Here is a 20,340-nt window from a genome sequence, read left to right as displayed (position 1 = left end):
CGTCACGTAGGGATAGTGTTACAGGCACGCCCATGTCGACGTCCCCTTTCAATTCTCGAAAGACAAGATGCAATACTCTGTGGTTACTACTGGATGTCGGACTATGCACAGCATGTGAATCTAAGCAGATACAACCATCAGAAATGCTTTTACGGTAAATAATGCATGTCATATATACAGACACCCCTCTGACCTTTTAATAGATTTCATCGCAAGTAACAGGTATAAATCAAGTGTCTGAACATAAAAAAAAATGTATACAAATAGTGCATTAACTGCCTCATTTAAGCCAGTACCATGTAACGGTTTATTGAGAGTCCACCCTGAACACAGGGAGTTCATTCCCTCCCCACTCAAGGCGTCACACAACAAACTGTTTAAAGGATTCTTTTATCCAGCCCTGCTTCAGACACATATCATGCCCTTGGACGCCTCCCCCCTGAGCTAACAATGAGTCAATAACCAGGCCAGTGTACAGGAAATCTATATTTGTATTTTTTTTTTAATTAAAAGTAATAGAAATCACACTGAACTACACGCACCACCTTCTTTGTGACTCACTATTAACTTCTGGTTACACATATCAATTACACAAATCACTTTAAAAAAATACAAATCACAATTCTTTCACTTCAAGTAATAAACTGATCAATAACCACACCACCTATAAATGTAGTGCTGTGCAATTCTTTGATTTTCCTGCAGGCTTAAAAGGCTAGAAGTAGGGTTTCTAGATTGGCAATTATGATTTCACCCACACTTTTGGTTTAAAATGAACACAGGGTGATTTAGCGGTTTGTTTTTTAGACTCCCCTCCGCTGAAAGGCCTCTGTTGGGGAAGCTGTATGGTACAAATTGGGATATTTGAGAATTTTGAATTTTCAGCTCCTGCCCCCCCAGCTCGAACGCATGCGTTAGGGGAAAGTTGGACAAAGAGATAGACTGATTTAAGAACAAAGAAATCCCTCTTCCTTTAAGAAGTTGAGGTCAACTGGTCAAACAGGATTACCCAATTAAATTATATGATTTAGTTTTCAGTGTACACTGGGAAGTCAGCTTTGTTAATTTAGAATTTTAACAAATCTCACCCTGTGATGTTCACCAAATAGGGAATTAAATAAATTGTTTAGTAAAATAGGCCAAGGATCTACACAATTTTGCACACAGTTTTGCCCCCTGACGCTCACTATAAAGGGGAAAGGATTTTGGGCAAGCATACTCCCCTACCTTTTGGAATCCCAGGGCTCAAACTTACACAGAAAGCCTCTTTTTAAAGTACAGGACAACCAGCTGCATGTCTGGACCCTCTGGAAAGATAGGGCAGGGGCCTGGTCACTCCACTCTCAAGGATGGCCTCTGGCTCCCCACCATAGGACCCAGTCATCGTTTTGGCCTTCCTAACAATAGACGGCTCTACCCAGATGCCCGCTCAGCAAGCTCCTCTGGTGTTTCCTTGCAGCTGTCAGATTGTAAGTTGCAGCAGCGCTCCTTTGATGGTAAATGTCAGCAGCTCTGTACCTTCCTCCTAGTGCAGTCCCCCTTAAAAAGCATGAAAAAGTGACACCACCAATTTTACAATCTTGTGGGAGTACCCTGCAAAGGGTCAAACAGGATTGGACAGTTACCCCTCCCTCTCCTCCTCACTCCAGCCCCTCTCTATGGATTGGTTTAGAATCTGGAGCAGACATATGGCAGCTTAATTTGCAAGCCCATTTGTTCCCATGTAATTTCTTTTGCAAAATTGAGTTACGTGACAAAACTTCTGAATTTTACTAATAACTGCCATAATATACGTATTTTAGGATTCAGCTAATCATGGGGAATTAAATGAGAGCCATGTCCAAACCATGTTGCATGGCCATGTGGCATTTTTCAGCTGTTTCCGTAAAAAGCATACGTTAAGAATGTTACCCATATTCCTAATTTTATCCTCCACCCGTTCACCAACATTCACATTTGAAACATTTTCAGATCAGCAAGAAACCTAGTTTAACTGGAAATTGCAGTCCCCTAACTCATAGGCGCATGCCTTTTATATCTCCAAAATTGCCTGGAAATTACCTAGAAAATGGGACATAAATGAAAAAAATTCTCATTATGGTTTCTGGGGAAAAAGGCCTAAATCATAAGTCCTTTTACATTAATAGTAAATCTTCATGTCAGCAAACGACAATTCGCCTGCCTTCAGGCCATATGGTCTCAGTGGGCTCGCCTGTAACCAGAGTGTTTTTTTTATCAATCTCTTTGAAGTGGGTTACCTGTTTGAAGTTTGAGTTTCCGGCTCCCTTAATTGAATTGTCTTCACAGCTCCCCTCTTCACACATACTGTCTACATTGTGGTCATGCATCAGCCATGCGAAAAGGTCCTGCAGAGAAAGACAGTCTACAGAACACTTGGTTTTCCACAACTTCCAGAGGAAGCCACATGTTATTGCAGTCATAAACACTAGGATGCTAGGCTTCCAGTGTTGAAGTTCCTTGTGACATGTGTCCAAAAGCCAGCAAAAGGGTTTGCCTCTGGCCGACAGAATTCCCATGGAAAATAAAGTGGCCTTTCAAATGTCAGTGGTATTTTGTATGCAAAACATAATATACATTACCGTTCGTCAACGCGCACCATGTTTTTTCCCTGACATTTTTCCTGTTAGTGGTACATTTTTTACATTTAAAATGCAAATAGAATTGTCAAGCCTTTTTGTGGTCAGTATTTAAAAGCCTGCTTTTCATATGAAAGGGACTTCAGTTTGGGGCCTTTGAATGCACCCCACAACTATTAGCAGACACTTAGAAATAGCACAAGCAGGGCAAGTGTGATGTTACTGCTTGAGAAAGCTAACTCAAGGTGATCCTTGGGCTTTTTTTTGGGGCGGGCATGGACGGGTAGTAGTTGGGAATGACCATGGAGATATGCATGTCCAAGGGCAAGCAATGGGTGGGTAAATAGCCAAACACCCACAAGCTGTGTGTACCTCACATGTCATCACCCTCCTAGCTGTATTCCATTTGGCTTGTAGGTGGTGCCACCTATTAGCCAAAGCTAAAAAAGGAGCTAATTTGCAGAGCTGATGGTGGTCCAAGCTGGAGGACTCGAGACCTCAAATGCTGGATTCTCGCAGCAGCCGCCCTCCTCCCCTGCAGTCTTCCCGTTGTCCGAATTTGCCTTCTGATCTCAAAGTGGGAGAGATACCAGCATTTATGTTTAGTTTGGACTATTAGGTGGCACCTGCACCACCTATAAGACAAAACTATTGCATTAGAGTACAGATAGGCCAAAATGGCATGAGGAGGGACACACAGCTTGTAGGTGTTTGGTTATTTGCCCACCCATTGATTGCCCAAGGCCATGCTAATCCTTGGCCATTCCCATCCAGTTCCTGCTCCTCCCCGGCGAAAACACCACCTCATGCGAAGTCTTCGAGCTTGCATAAACAATCCTTACCATCAAACTTTGCACGCAAAATGCCTGCCTGTGTTTTCTCAAAGCAGTCTTCTGAGAGTTAATTGGAGTTGAGAGAAAATTAATAAATTGTTATCCATAAAAGCAAAACAGCACTGAATGGGTATTGTTGTTTCTGTGCTGCATTAATGCTGTCGTCTAGCAGGTGGATAATTGTCCTTATTACTTCAGTGCCTAGGGTGATTAGATCAGGAAGTCTGCATTTCCAGGACGATACTTTCCAGTTCTGGTGTTTTCTTTAGTAATGTGTGTTGTTCAGCTACTTTAGTCAAATATGTTCCTTTGAAATCACCCAAGACTACAACGCCCAGAATGCTCTGGTAAATCAAAGTGGACACTGGAGAAATTGTATCCAGTTGACATGGAGTAATACCGCTAGGCTATGTCCTTTTCTCTGAGACAACAATTCTTTGCACAGACCGTGAAAAAGTTAACTGCGCCCCTGTTTTATTTGTTGCTGCTCTTCAAGATTTGGTCAAAGGGGGCAAGGCTGAGTAAAACTGCAGATAAAGGGCCTAGCACAGGATGGATACGATTGGGGGGCTCTTAGGAGGGTGTCGCTTCCATTACATGTTAGTGTTTGGGGGCGAAAGGTGCAATTTCTCACATGTGTGCAGTTCCGTGATAAAAACATGCAAGTGCGTAGGTAGGAAGCAATCACTGACAAAACCAATGTCATGCGTTATTGTATAGTGAAACTGTTTTCTTTGTTGCTAGGTACTGGAATTACTCATCTCAATACTCGCACCATCATTTGCAGATGTTGCAGTTATATGTTAATCGTATTACACTGTGCCAGTCACCACCATAGCAGTTGTATACAGTGCTCAGGCACTCACAATGTATGCCAGATATTGCTATCATTTTGCAAGGCTATTGCATCATTGCTGGGTACCTCTGCCTGGTGATTTCTGCCATCAAACACCCAGATACTCGCATAAATGTGCATTACTGCCATAATATTCCATGGTACTCACATCAGGCTTTGCCACCATTTGTCCGATGTTGGCATTCTAGGCACTCGCATCATCATTTCAAGATATCACATGCTCAGACAATCTCCATATGTGCCAGGCAATGCTGCCGTTTGCCAGATGAACACCCATCATACTTTAATACCATTGTGGTGCGCCTCGGTCTGTGGTTTTGACGTGAGGCACAGGATGGGTGCCTGATTATCTATATAAACGGCCCCGCACACTACACAGGGTTCGAAATCGAGGGGAGCTGGGAGCTATTTAGCTCCCGCTTGTAGCCTAGAATAGCCTATGTAGCTTGACTGAAACAGCTGCCAGGAGCTACTTTCGGCTCGCCTGGCCATCTGATGCTAACCAAACACATCTAGGTGAATGTAACTCTGTGTGTTTGGCACACTCTATAAATAAACATTAGGACACATCTATAAGACGTTTAAAGCATAAGGGGTTCATAAATAATGGACAAAATTATATATTTGCATCTTATGTGGAAGTAGATTTGCAGAATGCTATGTTCTAGCTCCTCATTCCCCAGTGGAAGCTCTTGGTCACTTGTTAATGCTGGATACTAAGGGGCTGTTTTTAGCTCCCGCTTAAACAATCTTAATTTCGATCCCTGCTACACAAGAGATCTGAACCTCTAAAACATAAAAATTAGTTTGTTTGTGCACATGCCAAGTGCCCAAGGCATAAGGGTGGACGATCTTTGTAAATTCAAAAGCACTCGTCAGACAAGCAACTGTCACAGATGGCCTCAAGAACACACCTTTTCCCAAAGACAGTTCAAGGTTTTTATTTTGATTTGCAGTAAATGGGTTCTAAAAGCTCTCCCTCCCAATCTAACCTAGCCCCGCCCCACTTGATCTTCCCCTTTTGCGTTCTGATGCACCCTTTTCCTTTCCTCCTCCCACTCTCTTCCTCCCTCCCTCTTAAACTTCCTTCTCTATCCATCTAATCTTCCTCTCTACTGCCTACCTTCACCCTCCAATTTTACTCCCCACTATTCTCCCTCCCTGCCCTCCACACTATTACTCTCCCCTCTACACTACTCCCCATCTCCACACTGCTTCTCCTCTACCTTCACACTCGGCCTCCTCCCCTCTCTTTCACACACACACTGCTACCCCCCCTTTCTTTCAGTCGCCTTTTTGTTCACTCGCTACTCTCCCCTACCACTGCACTCTCACATGCGCTCATTCACCCAATGAACACTTTCCCTCAACAACCAATACCTCACCTTGCAAACTGCCTGAATAATCCACTTCCACATTCCTCTGCACCAACCTTACTTTGCATGGTCTTTAAATCTGCCTCTGCCATCTCTGACCTCACCCAACTGTGTGGATGAGTAGCTAATCATATTAACCCAAAATAGGTCCACTACGTAAGAAGTGAGTGTACGTTCGTCCGTAAAGCATGTTTATTGTATAATCGGCCAGGAGGAGTTAGATGACGCTGTAGAGTCAAACTAGCTCGCGTCTCCCTGAACCACACAAACACTTCACATTATATACATTTTCACATTTTGCAACAGTTAAAACACTCCCACATTTGTTACTACGAATGTTGGCGCCACACATGATTGGTCCAACCGATACAAAAGAAATCCAATCTTCCTTAATTCCCACGTTCTCATTGGTCACATTTATCTACCATCATCTGCTCATATTTACAGAACACCACTTTTTGGGATTTGTCTGTGGTACGTCATATTGTCACATGGTTACATATTTAAACACAAACCTAATACATTACAAGTTCCAGCTGGCCTGGGACCTTCTAACCCCAGACGTGATGCACATTTCAAACAATATGGGGAGGGGTAGAATAAACAAGTTGCCTTTGAACTGGTGATGACTATCTCACCCACCCAGACTTGCTGGCGTCCTTGTTTCATTTTGATCTAAACAACTACCAATTCAACATGCATGTCCTCCGGACACAACCCTTTGCGGCCCTTGCACTGAGTTTATTGCTGCATCACGAACAAATGGCCGGATTCCCTGGGACAATAAATAACCAGCTCCCATGCACTTAAAAGATTTCATCTCCTTTTTACAATACTGCCAAGTCATAAAAACCCTGGGCCTGACCGTTACTCACTTTCTGACATGGTTGCAGCTGCCTCAGCCTTTAATTCTGCCAAACCAGTTTTCCTGGTCACACAAAGTCCACCTCGCAAAACCCTGTTTGCAGGGGTTGTCCAAACTATGAAGGAGCACCCAGCAGCATACAGACTTGTACATATCCATCATGTACCCCAAACATATGTCCCTTGAGACCCATGTATGTATGTGGTTTATAGTGGTTGCATCTGTTGCCTTAACATCTAAAAAAAAGGAAAAAAGAAAAGAAAGAAAAAGCATCAAATGCATTTTTTTCTTTTTTTTAATGGGTGGGTCCCCACCTAACCTGTTTTTTTTTTACCCCTTAAAACCCATTATAATTCAAATAAAACCTTTATCTTTGAAAAAAATGCATTCGATTGCTGTTTTTCGATGCTTTTGGAATTCAATGCTTTGTATTAGATGTAATAACTGCATATCATGTATGTCGGTGAATGCTTTTTTTTTAAAACTACTGCATCCCCTTCAGTGTTTTTTTTTCCGTGCCAAATCACCTTTCTCGCATGTGCATTATAAAGCTCCTTGTTGCCCAATTTCTAGGTGCTACGTGGCACACCATACCTATATTATGTTTATATTTCATCAGCAGTTTCGATATTTATCTTGTTGCGCACGTGCAAATGTAAATTTATCAACCTAAACACAAATCCTATTCTCATTAATTAAGCTACATAAATGTAAAGTTGCAACTTTGCCGCTCCCCCAGTCACCAATATGGCGTGCGCAAGACGAACCCCTGCTTCTTATTGGGACCTTTATCGACCACCCCAGCATTCCCCCCTTTAGTTAATACTTTAACTAATAAACCAATATCCTGTTCTTTAAAACCATCTTCTCAGGGAAATAAAACACTACAACCATTTCCCTCATTGGTCCCAATAGGAGCAAACTCCTCTGGTGAACAACCCCATTTCGTCCCCTCACCATTTCTGCTATCTACCCACTGCTCCACACAATCGTCCCATTTTGGTGGAGGACACAAGACCGCTTCAGTCTGAGTACCCATGTGATATGAAACGGTAGTGGTTCTAGCTTTGGACAGGGTGACAGTCTTCATGGTAGCTGCTTTCAGTTCCTGGGCAGAACAACCTCATAAGAGCGTTTGGAAAGAACAAAAGATAACAAGCAAAAAAAAAAATTGTCATGAAAATCTTGACAGCTAGGCTCGTCCATGATGGCACCCAAGGAAAGAGAGCCCAACCAAGGGCCATTTGTGATTACTGCATAGTTCTCCATGACCATCCTAAGCTTGTGCAAAGCAGCAATTGTTTGGGAGGCACAAATGTACAAATGTACAGCAGGTAATCCCCATCTTCTGATAGACCCCTCCCTCCATAGCTGTTAGGAGGTCAAGGATATGACTATTCTACAAGGCAATGAGTCTTGGTGCCCGTAGTTCTTCCTTGTTGGCACTGAAAGCTGATTCCGAGGAATTCACAAATAACAGGAATTCGTACCAGGTCACCCGAAGCTACTTCGCGTTCATGGCAGCTTGGACACCAGGTTCAAGGTGGGAGGAGAAAAACCCCTCTGTCAAACTGAATAAACGATGCTCCTTGGGAATGTCCATCCAAGCTTTTGAGGATGCCACGGATGTATATCTTGAGCGTTTGGTCCGTAGCAGTTGTTCCCTCCTTTCCGCAATCAGGCAAAGTCATTGGGGTGTCCATGTGTGATAATACGGGGGACGCAAGGGATACAGGGGGAAAAGGGGGCACAGATATGGCTTTGAGCATCGGGCTGGCAAGGATCAAGAGTTCCTCAGGAATAATGAGGACAGGCACATGTAACGTGGTAAAACTGCACACACACCTCGCCAAAACGCATCAAGAAGCGCAGCTGTACCTCCAGCCAGATCAGCAATTTCGAAGCGTGCAGCTGTAGTTCCCATTGTTTTAACAGGCACTGCGCCATCGCCCTTAAAACACAGAGAAAAATATGTGTCTGTATCTTAACAGGTTGTCTGAAGTACTTTTGCTACACATTTGCACCTTTTTGGTTTACACGTGCCACCCCTTCTTCTGAGAATCCCCTCATCCCTCCAGCTCTGCAACTCTTTGACCCCTTGCTCCCATCGTTTTATGATAATGACCCCTTTTAAATTCAAATGGACTCTTTGCATACAACGCACATGGTTACATGTCTTTTCATTGAAAAATGTACATCAAGGTGATGTTACATCGTTTTTTTTTTTTTTTGTGAAAAGTGTTTCAACGAATTTCCATACATAAAGTGGAAAGTGTTTATACATCGCAACACTTTCATTGAATAGAGTTTCGTTAATCGCTGAAACATGCATAACGTTACAGTGAGCTGTCCACTACTGAAGTTGATTGCAAAAGTAACAATCTAATCCAGCACTGGACAGCTCCCTCTAACTTGTGTAGTGTCAGCGAGTCCACTTGAGACTTTTATTTTATTTTTTAATGGGGACAGGGGTCTCCCCAACCCCCCAATAAAGACTCCAGTCCTGAAATTACTTGCTAATACTACACAAGTCAGAGGGAACTGTCCAGTGCTGAAATAGATTCCATACAGTTACAATGTATTTCAGCACTGGACAGTTCCCAATCTATTTCGGCACTGCACAGCTCCCTCTAACTTGGGTAGTGTTCATTTTTTATTGGGGAGGGCGGGGGTTCCCGCAAACCCCCATTTTCAAAATTGAACCCTTTGGCCCACCCAAACATCCATACATCTATTTTCGAAGAAAAAGTTTTTGGAAAGAATTTTTTCGATGAAAAATTATTTGAGCATTTTTTTTCAATGAAACATCTTCTCCAATAAACATCTTTAGATGAAAAGACTGTATACCAATGCACTTTCTTCTGCTCCTTACTATCTGAGCTGGAACATTCCTTGTCAACAGGTAAAATAGATGCTGTGACTGATTGCCCATGAACCTGCCACTTATATTCTGGAAATCACAAAGTTTGTTTGTCTCTTGGCTTACTTCTGGAAACTCCTTTTCATGCAACTTCCCATGATCCCCTCGGGTACGAAAGTCCTAATCTGTGATGTCATGGATATCATTCCATATGTAAATTACTGGGCCCACACATCTTTTGCTGCCGTGGCCCCGTAAATCTTAGGGCCGGCCCTGCCAATGCATTCCATAATCTGTGCCCTTCTGAGTTACACCTCCTTGTCACTTGCTCCCCTTCCTGCCCACGGTATCAGGTAATATTATCCCCACCAATAATATCGCCATATATATGTTAGTCGGGAACGCCCATAGGCGATATTAGTGGGGATAACTTTTGGGGTAAATGGGAGCGGGGGTGTCCCCCGTTCCCTTTAAAATAATATGGGAGTTGCGCGGTGTCCCCCCGCAGGTTCAATGGGTTAATAAAGCCGCAAAAATATGGTGATATTCTTGTATGGCGATATTTTTGCCAGGAAATTAACGCATGGAACTCTGCCCACTACATCTTGGAATGAGTGCACATCTATAATGCTATTCGCCTTTGCCAGTGTGTGCCCTTCCATGTGTCAGGTCATCACAGTAGCTAGTTAAGAGTGCCAGGGGTTCTCTCCTTTTACCCAATAGTCCATGTATCCCGTCCTCGCATGAGTCGCACAGAGCATTTTAGAAATACCTGCACTGTAGAGTTGCTCTCCTGACTATTGCATGACTTGCTGTTTTCTTAGTGCTACTGAGAAGCCAGTGCCCCGATGAACCGGCCCATGCTGAAGATGAGGCCATCAGAGTGGAGAATGTGAAGAACAGTGAAGTGCTGCCCCCTTGTCGTGATGGCTGGCTTGGGTACCTGGACAAGTGCTACTTCTTTTCTGAAAAGGAAGCAAACTGGGACGATGCTAAACATGTGTGCGCTTCATGGAACTCCTCGCTGGCCGCGATTGACAACCAGCGAGAAATGGTAAGATGAGTGAACCTCTCTCACCCCGTCTCCTGCTACCATCCTATATACACCCTGCATGATCAACCCCTACAGTTTATCAGTGCCTGACAAACGCAACACCCATCACCTATTCATTCCACACCCACCACGTTTCCATTTGACCTGTATTTGTTACATGGAAGGGTGTTCAGATGAACTCACTCTTAAATCTACCATTTAGACCAAGGCCAGCTGAAGATGCCAGGGGGCCCATTCCAAAATGATGTTTGGGGGACCCTTAACGACAGTGGGAAGACTGAACAAAGGCAGGAAGTGGGAAACTGAAACCCCTGGTGGACCATATCAACTGAAAGTGTTGATAGCCCTGGCTCCATCCCTGATTCTGACTGCTCCTTCCACAGTCCTGCTCAAGACTACACCCCCCTCCCACAACTTGGACTGCACTGAATATAAACCTATAATAATGTCTGTTAATGTTTGCAACTGTTCCCCTTATGGCTTATCTATGCATATTCTCAACACAGCCTGCCCTCGCCCTTCCTCTGTGTGTCCAGGACTCCACCGTGACAGGGTCTACACTTGACAAATACCTACAAGAAGTTCATTTCATTTTCACAGCAATGAGAGTAGGACATAAAACGATACACGACACGTGCATTACATGGGATCAAGCCTCATTTGGAGGTAGATTGCGGTAGAAGGAAGCAGGTCTTCCGGGCATTTACATAGGAACTCTGGCTTCTGGACCAAACGTAGCCCTCTAGCGATGCTGCTGTCATTGGGTAGGCAACACACTGCACACCGCTCTATCGTTTTCCATTTTGCACTCTTAGCTAGGAATTATAGTCCTCCTTTTTCTGACCACTACCTCTTCTCCATTACCACAATCACACCTCGGTGAGAGTAGTACTCTCGGTGCGTGAGATGACTCCCGCTGTTCATCCTTGTGCACCGAGGCTGTGACGCAACTGACAGTTGAACTGTCATATCCTGTTGGCCCCTCTGCTGACAAGATGGTCTTACCCCCTTCACGCTTATAATAAATGCACCACACATGGTTATCCACGCGCCATGCTTTATTTGTAGTGGCGACGAAGGTGAGGGACATGGAGGAAGACCCCAGTCACCGTCTTTATCCAGGACGCAGGGCGAGTCTCCTAGTTGGCCAAATCCTGGTAATGGCTCACAGCGACCTGGTGTCTGACCGGGCTGCACCCCATGGCACCACTCACCCTGTCACTCACGGGTGGCACAGGCGGCGCTGCAGCGTAGGTGAGCCCTTTTTGTGTGTATGCAGTCTGGGTGACGGGGCAGGCGGCAGCAACTTTATAAGACTTTATAAGACGCAGGGGGGAAAGCGGTGCGCGGCAGGATCTATGCCGGAGGACTGAGGTGGGGGGGGGGGGGGCGGCAGCATGAGCAGTCCCCGCCGCCTAACCTCATCAATACGCCCATATTGAGGGAGGCTTTCATTCAAATGTCGATGCACATGCTCCCCCAGTGGCGGTTAAAAGATTACACCTTATATTGTAGGCTTTATGCCTGATTTTTTGGCATGTTAACTATGAAGCACACAGGAGGGAGAGTGCAGTCCGGATGACATTGGTATTCGTGTGTAGATTGTGGAAATACATTTTCAACACACTGTGGTTTTACTCCATGGATACTGGTGAACTGTAGGATCTGCATCTAGGGATCTGTTCTGGAGGAACCTAGCCTAGCAATATAGTCTCTCATCCCTGGGAGATTTGACGCTGTGTGAGGGACTGTCCCAGCACCATCTGGAAGTGACAGTGTGAGGCACGCCTGTCTCAAGATAGCTGGGAACTGGTATTAGCGCCTGGAGCAAACGTTTAGGCACTTTGAGGGACTGTCCAAGCTCCTTCTGGAGGTGACAGTGGGAGGCACTCCTGTCTCAAGATAGCTGGGAACTGGTATTAGCGCCTGGAGCAAACGTTTAGGCACTTTGAGGGACTGTCCAAGCTCCTTCTGGAGGTGACAGTGGGAGGCACTCCTGTCTCAAGATAGCTGGGAACTGGTATTAGCGCCTGGAGCAAACGTTTAGGCACTTTGAGGGACTGTCCAAGCTCCTTCTGACAGTGGGAGGCACTCCTGTCTAAAGTATCTGGGAAATGTTAGTGAAATTCTTAGTGACACCACCGTGCATAAATAAGAGCCACCACCCACATTTTTGGCCACACCCGGGGACCTCTAATTCCTTGGGAAGATTGGAGAGATTTGTTTACATTTTATTTTGTGGCATCTGGGGGAGAAAGAAACTCTGAGGAGAGGAAATAGTTGATATTAATGTTTGGGGGCTGAGGCAGTACGCATTATAAAAAAAATCTGCCTGATGTTGTGGATGAGGGTGCAGCTGATGGTGGGAGGAGTGATGGGAAAGGTTTATATTCAATGGCAATGAAAAAATGACAGGTGCAGTTTGGCAAACAGATTTTAGAGAGGTACACGTTTTTCTCAAGGAGACAGGGAGTGGTGGCAGCGGTGGACTTTGTAGCAGACTTAAGAGTGCTATTGACATCATGTGAGTTTACGAGAAATGTAGATGAATAAATTAGAGACCAACTCATGATCCATATGTCCAACCCTAAAATTCAAGAAAGGTTGTGGCAGGCAAAGAATCCACCATTACTGGATGCATTGGCAATTGTATTGTTTATTTATAAAGCGCTTATACACAAACCAAGTGCTTCAAAGAGCTCCAAGACAGGGGGATGGGGGACATGGGATACAATCATTCATTAGGCCTTGGAAATTTCAGGATGATGTACAATAATAATAATAAGCATACTAGGCCTGACAACATTTCTTCTAATTCAAGTGTGTTAGCAGGTAGTAGGGTGGAGCAGGGCGGGTGGGGACTAAAGGGTGGGGGTACAAGCATACAAAACTGACAATGCAAGTTCGTGACTAGCAGTAAGGATAGGAGGGGATATGATCAGGTTATTGTGCCCTTATAATGTGCCACTAACACAAGTGTTTCAGGTGCACAATGCAAGGGGGGGGGGGTTAAGGGGAGACCAAGGAGCAGACAGACAACAAACTTACTGGGTTGGTGCATCCCAATCGTGTAAGTGGCAGACAGGAAGTGCGCGTGATGGGCGATGGGAATTGTGCCTGGTCCAGGAATGCCGGTAGGGCCGGGTTAAGTACAGGAGGTTATCTCGTAGGGAAGTGCGTAGTGCTGCAAGTAGTGCAGGGGCCTGGAGGCAAGTGCAGAGACTGGTGTAGGTGCCTGGAACCTGTAAGGTTCTGAGGTGAGGCAGGCAACCAGTCAGCTAGCTGAGCAGAAGGAGGTGGGAGCAGGTAGAATAGCAGAGGTTAGCAGAGATTAGCAGGGGAGGCGTAGAGAGAAGGAAGAGGAGAAGAGGGAAGGTCTTGAGGTGTTTTATGGAATTTAATGTGGTCCTGCTCGAGACAGAGAGGCAGGGAGACTGTTCCAGAGGGTGGCCCCTGCAGAGGATAAGGATCTACCCCCAATTACCAAGGGCATGGCATTAACTAGCATGCATCTTAAGGAGGTAAATTCCAAGAATAACAAGGAGGTGGTACAAGCCATAGTAGATAATGAGGTAGAAATTGCGAGTAGTGGTGATGAATCGAAAGTGTCTGGTGAAAAAGTACACCAAATCGGGTAGGGGCCATTATGGAAGTAGTGGACCCATCTTGACTACTGGGAATAATTCATCAGTACAGGATAACGGCAAGGGGCAATGCACCAGGTGCGGGTGTGAAAAACATGCTATGAATGCCAAGGCATGCCCGGCCATGAGAGTGAAATGTAGGCGTTGTCGTAAAATGGGGCATTTCGCCAGATTGTGCAAATTTAACAACAAAACATTGGAGACTGAAAGAGATGTTCAGTTTGTGGGGCAAGGGAGAAGTGAGTGGGCAAACAAAATTGTACATCTTGTGGGCGGCATAGAGAATGATGAGGAAGAAGAGTATGTGCCTCCGGAAGTGGAAATTGTAGCGGCGTGGTGTTTAGTGGAAGCATTAGCTGACTCTGGGTCTCTGTATACTATTATTTCTGACAGTAAATACAAGGTAATCTGGGGTGACATAGGCCACGTATTACACAAAACTGACATTATGCCAAGAGCATATGGCGGGGGGGGGAGATTGATATCAAATGTTTTGTGTGGGGCGACATTGCATACAGTGACAAGAACATAAGAGCAACGATTTATGTAGCAGTCAAAGGTGATGGCCTGTTAGGTTGGCATCACCAAGGGAAATTGGGTCTTGAATTACATCCCGGTAAAGAGATACAGGTCAGAGATGTGGAGATAAACTGGGCGGAAAAATGTGCTAAAGAGGTGGTTATCAGGTTCAAGAGGGTGTTTAGTCATGCCATAGGGACACTGAAGGGGTACTGCCATAAGATTGAATTGTCTGCCCAAGCAACATCGTGTGTACACAAAGTACGAAATCTTCCGTGAGTGTGACAGAGAAAGTGAGGGAAGAATTCCGGAGTCTAAGCGAGCAAGGTATAATTGAACCCATTGAGAGCAGTGAGTGGTTGTCCCCAACTGTGGTTACTCAACACCAGGATGGTCGCATTAGGCTATGCGTTGACTTAAGAGACCGTTAATAAATCAATAGACATCCATTACCTAAGATCAATGAGTTGCTCATGACCATGGAGGAGGCGGAATGGGACACTACCATGGATCTCTCATTTGCATTTATCAGATTGACCTACATACTTCATCCTGAGCCTTAACAGCTTCCATCACCCCGATGGGTGCTTATCAATTTAAAAGAATGCGTTCAGGTTAGCATCAGCAACTGCCGTATTTCAAAAGATTATGGAAGATATGCTGGGGGATATGCTGGGGATATGCCTGGTGCGAAGGGTTTTCAGCACAACATATTAATTGGTTAAAAAAAATGAGTAAACATGATGCCAGAGTGTATGAAGTATTACAGTGACTGGAAAGGGCTGGTTTGATGGTCAAAATAAGCAAGTGCCAGTTTAAAGTGAATCAAGTATCATATTTGGGACATAAGCTAACAAAAGGGGGCAGGATCACACAACCAGAAGTGGTGGATGCTATTGTGGCGGTAAAATCGCCATCCAACAAAGATGAGCTGAAATCCTTTTTAGGTTTAATTGAGTTTTATTCTAAATTTTTGGGGAATCTAGTGTTTAAAAACCCAACCCATAAAATCTTTGTTGAAATAAAGGAAAGAGTTCAATTGGGGTAAGGGAGAAGAAACTGCTTTCAGGGGTCTTAAGGAAGGAATAGCGAATGCACCTACTTTGCATAGATTTGACCCTTCGGCAGAAATGATTGTGTCGGTGGATGCGTGCGAGTCAGGTTTGGGGGCTGTCTTAAACCAGGTCAGGCATGGCAAAGAAGTACCAGCTTTTGCATCTAGAACATTATCTGATATGGAATCAAGATATTCAAGCATTGAACGAGAAAGGCTTGCATGTTATTGGGCTTCTATGTATTTTAAGACTTAAATTTGGGGTATACCTTACAATATCAGGAGTGACCATAAGCCTTTGGCATATTTTTCTACAAAGGGTTCAGGGTTGGCAACCCCCTAGAATAGCTAGGAGGTTAGCAGCACTACAGAATTATAATTTCACTGTAAAGTATATTTCAGGGAAATGCAATCCAGTTGCAGACTGTTTATTTAGAGCTCCCTTAGAGGGTGTGGTGCCACATGATGTAGGCGATTAGTGGATTGTACAAATTAAGAGTTTGGTTTGTGGTGTTCTTTCTAAAAAGGTGTGGTCAGAGGCTGTGAAAGAAGACCAAGAGATGAGAGAGGCTATATTGAGCATGGAGCAAGGTTGGATATCAGGTGATGCCAAGAATTGTCCCTATTATAAATTCAGAGATGAGTTGAGTAGTTCGGAATGGGGTCTAGCTTGGGGGTGGGGGAAGAGGATGGTTCCCCCTTTATTTCTACGGAGTGAACTTGCTAAGAGAGCCCACAAAGGTCAAGAGAGCTCCTTACTAAAAGGAGATTGAGGTCAAGGTTTTGGTGGCCGGGAATGGATGCAATAGAACAGGCTGACGCTACCCCGCTTTCTCTACCCCCACCCACCCTCCCCTGCTTTCTCTACCCGCACCCAGCCAACCCACCCACCCTCCCCTGCTTTCTCTACCCGCACCCCGCCCACCCACCCTCCCCTGCTTTCTCTACCCGCACCCCACCAACCCACCCTCCCCCGCTTTCTCTACCACACCCCACCCTCCCCCGCTTTCTCTACCCCCACCCACCCACCCTATCCCGCTTTCTCTACCCCCACCCACCCACCCTATCCCGCTTTCTCTACCCCCCACCCACCCACCCTATCCCGCTTTCTCTACCCCCCACCCACCCACCCTATCCCGCTTTCTCTACCCCCCACCCACCCACCCTATCCCGCTTTCTCTACCCCCACCCAGCTTTCTCTACCCCCACCAACCCTGCCCCGCTTTCTCTACCAACCCTGCTTTCTCTACCCCCACCAACCCTGCCCCGCTTTCTCTACCCACAACCACCCTGCCCCGCTTTCTCTACCCACAACCACCCTGCCCCGCTTTCTCTACCCCAACCACCCATCCTCACCCGCTTGGTCTATCCCCACCCACCCCACCCACCCTCCCCTTCTCTGACCCCCACCCACCCCACCCACCCTCCCCTTCTCTGCCCCCCACCCACCCCACCCACCCTCCCCTTCTCTGCCCCCCACCCACCCTCCCCTTCTCTGCCCCCCACCCACCCTCCCCTTCTCTGCCCCCCACCCAACCCACCCACCCTCCCCTTCTCTGATACCCCACCCACCCCACCCACCCGCCCCTTCTCTGTCCCCCACCCACCCTCCCCTTCTCTGCCCCCCGTCCAACCCACCCTACCCACCCAGCTTTCTCTGCCCCCCGTCCAACCCACCCTACCCAGCTTTCTCTAACCGCCACCCACCCGACCCCGCTTTCTCTACCACCACCCACCCACCATAATGCTCTTTGATGCCCGACTGTGACATTGATCTTACCTTCAATGGGACTGCGGAGTGGTCTTCATATCAAACCGACACTCTACACGACACAAACCTTTGCATTGCTCCTACCTACAGCCGGACCGCAGAGCGGTCCACATATCCGGTACTTCAGATGCTCCGTTCGGACCTGATACAAACTTTGAAATTGACTTAGTGGGCCACCATTACCAAATGCTGGCAGACCCGCATACTAAAAGGGGCCAGGTCTTGATTTGTGGTATTACATAGTTAACAAAAGTAAGCTTTTAATACTACACATTTCCATTTCAGACTTTTATGCGTTTGCTTCTGTAATACAGCCTCTTGGCAGAAGGAAGCCAGCGGTTGGCCCGATGAACCAGCTGAGGGAGACAGCCAATGGAAGGGGAGGTTAAAAAGGGGCGTGGCAATCGAGGCAGTATGGTTTGCTAAGGTGAGCTTGAGGGAGGAGGAGGAGGAGGAGGAGAACCAAAAGACCAAGCAAAGGAAGCACGGTGCAGATGAGTACGGAGGAGGATTACTCAAAGGGTGTGGAAGGTGAGGGGGAGGAGAGAGCGAGAGAGAGAGAGAGAGATCGATCTCCTTGAACTGGCTTCTAAAGTTGGTGCGTTCTTGAGGCCATATGTAAAAATAGCTCTGTTATGGTATGGTGTTTTTGTAAGGTTTATCGAGTTTGTTCTTTTCTTTGCGCCATCAGGCCCCAGGATAGTTTGCAGGGACCTCATTTAGGGCAGAGGTGCATTGCTGCCGCATGAGTGGCAGAGGTCTTCTCCCACGTTGTTGCGCCATGGCAATATTAGTGAGAGGTAGATGGAAGCTGTCTAAAGCCTCGCCTTCAGGGCAACACTGGCCTCATGTCTTCAGGCTTGCACTGGCTTAGCCAGTCCTGCACAGGATTAGCAGAGGATTGTGCTCATAAACACCCGCCACCCCCCAGGTCTTCCAGGCATTAATATCAGTAGAGGACTCTGTAAATGATCTCTCCACTTTTCAGCCACCAAGGTCCTTGCAAGGCTCATCTGCCATTTCACCAGAGTAGAATGCTTCCAAGAATACCCTTCAGTTGGTAAATTCATGAAAAAGGTATGTGTTCATTATCCAGCCGACAAAGAAAGTAAGGAATAATGGAGCCCAAACCTGTCAGTAAACACACTTTTGAACACATTCATGTTCAAAATCCAATGCAAACTAGGGAAATCATGCAAGCATCCGCACTTGCACAACCCATATTCCCATCCACAAAACTTGACCCCTCAATTTGCACCTGTAGAGGGGATATTTTCCAGTTGAAAGTAACTCACCCAGACTGAGATGGAGAAATGCCACCAAATCTTATACAATTAATGTCTCATAACAATCTAATTAATAAGTACTGGCCAAATCCTTACAGCATTACAGCAGGCTATAAATCCATGGTCATTTGTAGCACAGTGGCACTGATGGATTATAAGAGAACTACACGCAATGCATCCTGGGAGTTGTTTCCTATGCTTCACAGCCTTAATGCGGTGGTGCTGGCCGACCCAAAGGGAATCGGGCACGTGAATGATGGGAGGTGTGGGTCTTCGCCTCTGCAACCTTAGCTCAGTGGCACTGATGGATTATAAGAGAACTACACGCAATGCATCCTGGGAGTTGTTTCCTATGCTTCACAGCCTTAATGCGGTGGTGCTGGCCGACCCAAAGGGAATCGGGCACGTGAATGATGGGAGGTGTGGGTCTTCGCCTCTGCAACCTTAGCTCAGTGGCACTGATGGATTATAAGAGAACTACATGCAATGCATCCTGGGAGTTGTTTCCTATGCTTCACAGCCTTAATGCAGTGGTGCTGGCAGATCCAAAGGGAATCGGGCACGCCGAATGATGGGAGTTGTGGGTCTTCACCTCTGCAACCTTAGCTCAGTGGCACTGATGGATAATAAGATAACTACACGCAATGCATCCTGGGAGGAGTTTCCTATGGTTCACAGCCTTAATGCAGTGGTGCTGGCAGACGCAAAGGGAATCGGGCACGTGAATGATGGGAGGTGTGGGTCTTCACCTCTGCAACCTTAGCTCAGTGGCACTAATAGGCCAGAAGGAACGCAAGGGGGACAAGTGCCAGACGTGTTTGCTCTTACCCTCTGCCACAGTAGCCTGCTGGTGCTGACAGACCAAAAGTGAGACCAGAGCCCTGCATCATGGGAGTGGTGGTTCTAACACTCTATAGTATCTAAAGGACACGTCGCGCGCAGGAGAATCCCAGTTATATTATTTATCTATTTATATGTTGGATAAATCAACAATTTTTACACAAAGCAATGTGACCTTAGCAGACTATTATTTCATGTTTTTAATTACATTACCCATACAGTCCTCAGTATAAACGCATATGGCAGCCTATAAGTGACATCTACATTCTGCGACAAATAGTACATATACATTCAACAAAATGCCAGAACTTTCGTTTGTGTACAAACGTGCAGTCATCATGAAAACATAGTAAAACATTGATCCTGAGAACGTATTGTGCAACTATCCGTACAATCTCATGACGCCTCCTTCAACATATTCACTTCTTTTAAATACGACCTACAAAATCTAGATTTAATCGGGGAGTAATTTCTACAAAACATATTTAGCTGTTTTACAGTTGTCTTGCTGATGAATATTTTCAAAACCAATTCTATTGACCTTATTTGGACTCACTTTAGCAGTAAGGTGGCCTGCTTGTCTTTCTAGAGGACAGTCAATTACTGCACGATAGGTTTTCAAAAACCATATAGCAAATGCAGTGTGCCCTGTTTAGAGTTGCTCATAAATGCTTATTTAGAGGTCAAAGTGAAGTGTCGAATCACTTGCTTTATCGTCTTGTAATTTAACTAAGCCACCCTGCACAACAACCATTTGTTAGGTAGTTTTAGGGCCTGCTTGGTGC

The 20,340-nt window shown here is 45.7% G+C and overlaps 1 protein-coding gene across 3 annotated transcripts in view; it reads left to right on the top strand.

Annotated features, from left to right (window-relative positions):
• LOC138580152 (C-type lectin domain family 2 member D-like) overlaps positions 1-20,340 on the top strand; it is a 357,666-nt gene that overhangs the window by 206,991 nt on the left and 130,335 nt on the right. For all 3 annotated transcript variants that reach the window (XM_069650477.1, XM_069650475.1, XM_069650478.1), the window contains one exon: positions 10,212-10,441. In XM_069650477.1, the coding sequence (XP_069506578.1) occupies positions 10,212-10,441 (230 nt within the window). The remainder of the gene's footprint in view (positions 1-10,211; positions 10,442-20,340) is intronic.

This window comes from Ambystoma mexicanum, chromosome 3p (assembly GCF_040938575.1).
Source record: "Ambystoma mexicanum isolate Mex_15411 chromosome 3p, UKY_AmexF1_1, whole genome shotgun sequence".
In the NCBI taxonomy this organism is placed as follows: domain Eukaryota; kingdom Metazoa; phylum Chordata; class Amphibia; order Caudata; family Ambystomatidae; genus Ambystoma; species Ambystoma mexicanum.
Note: the sequence above shows the minus strand (reverse complement) of the source record. Positions and strands in the feature narration are given on the sequence as shown.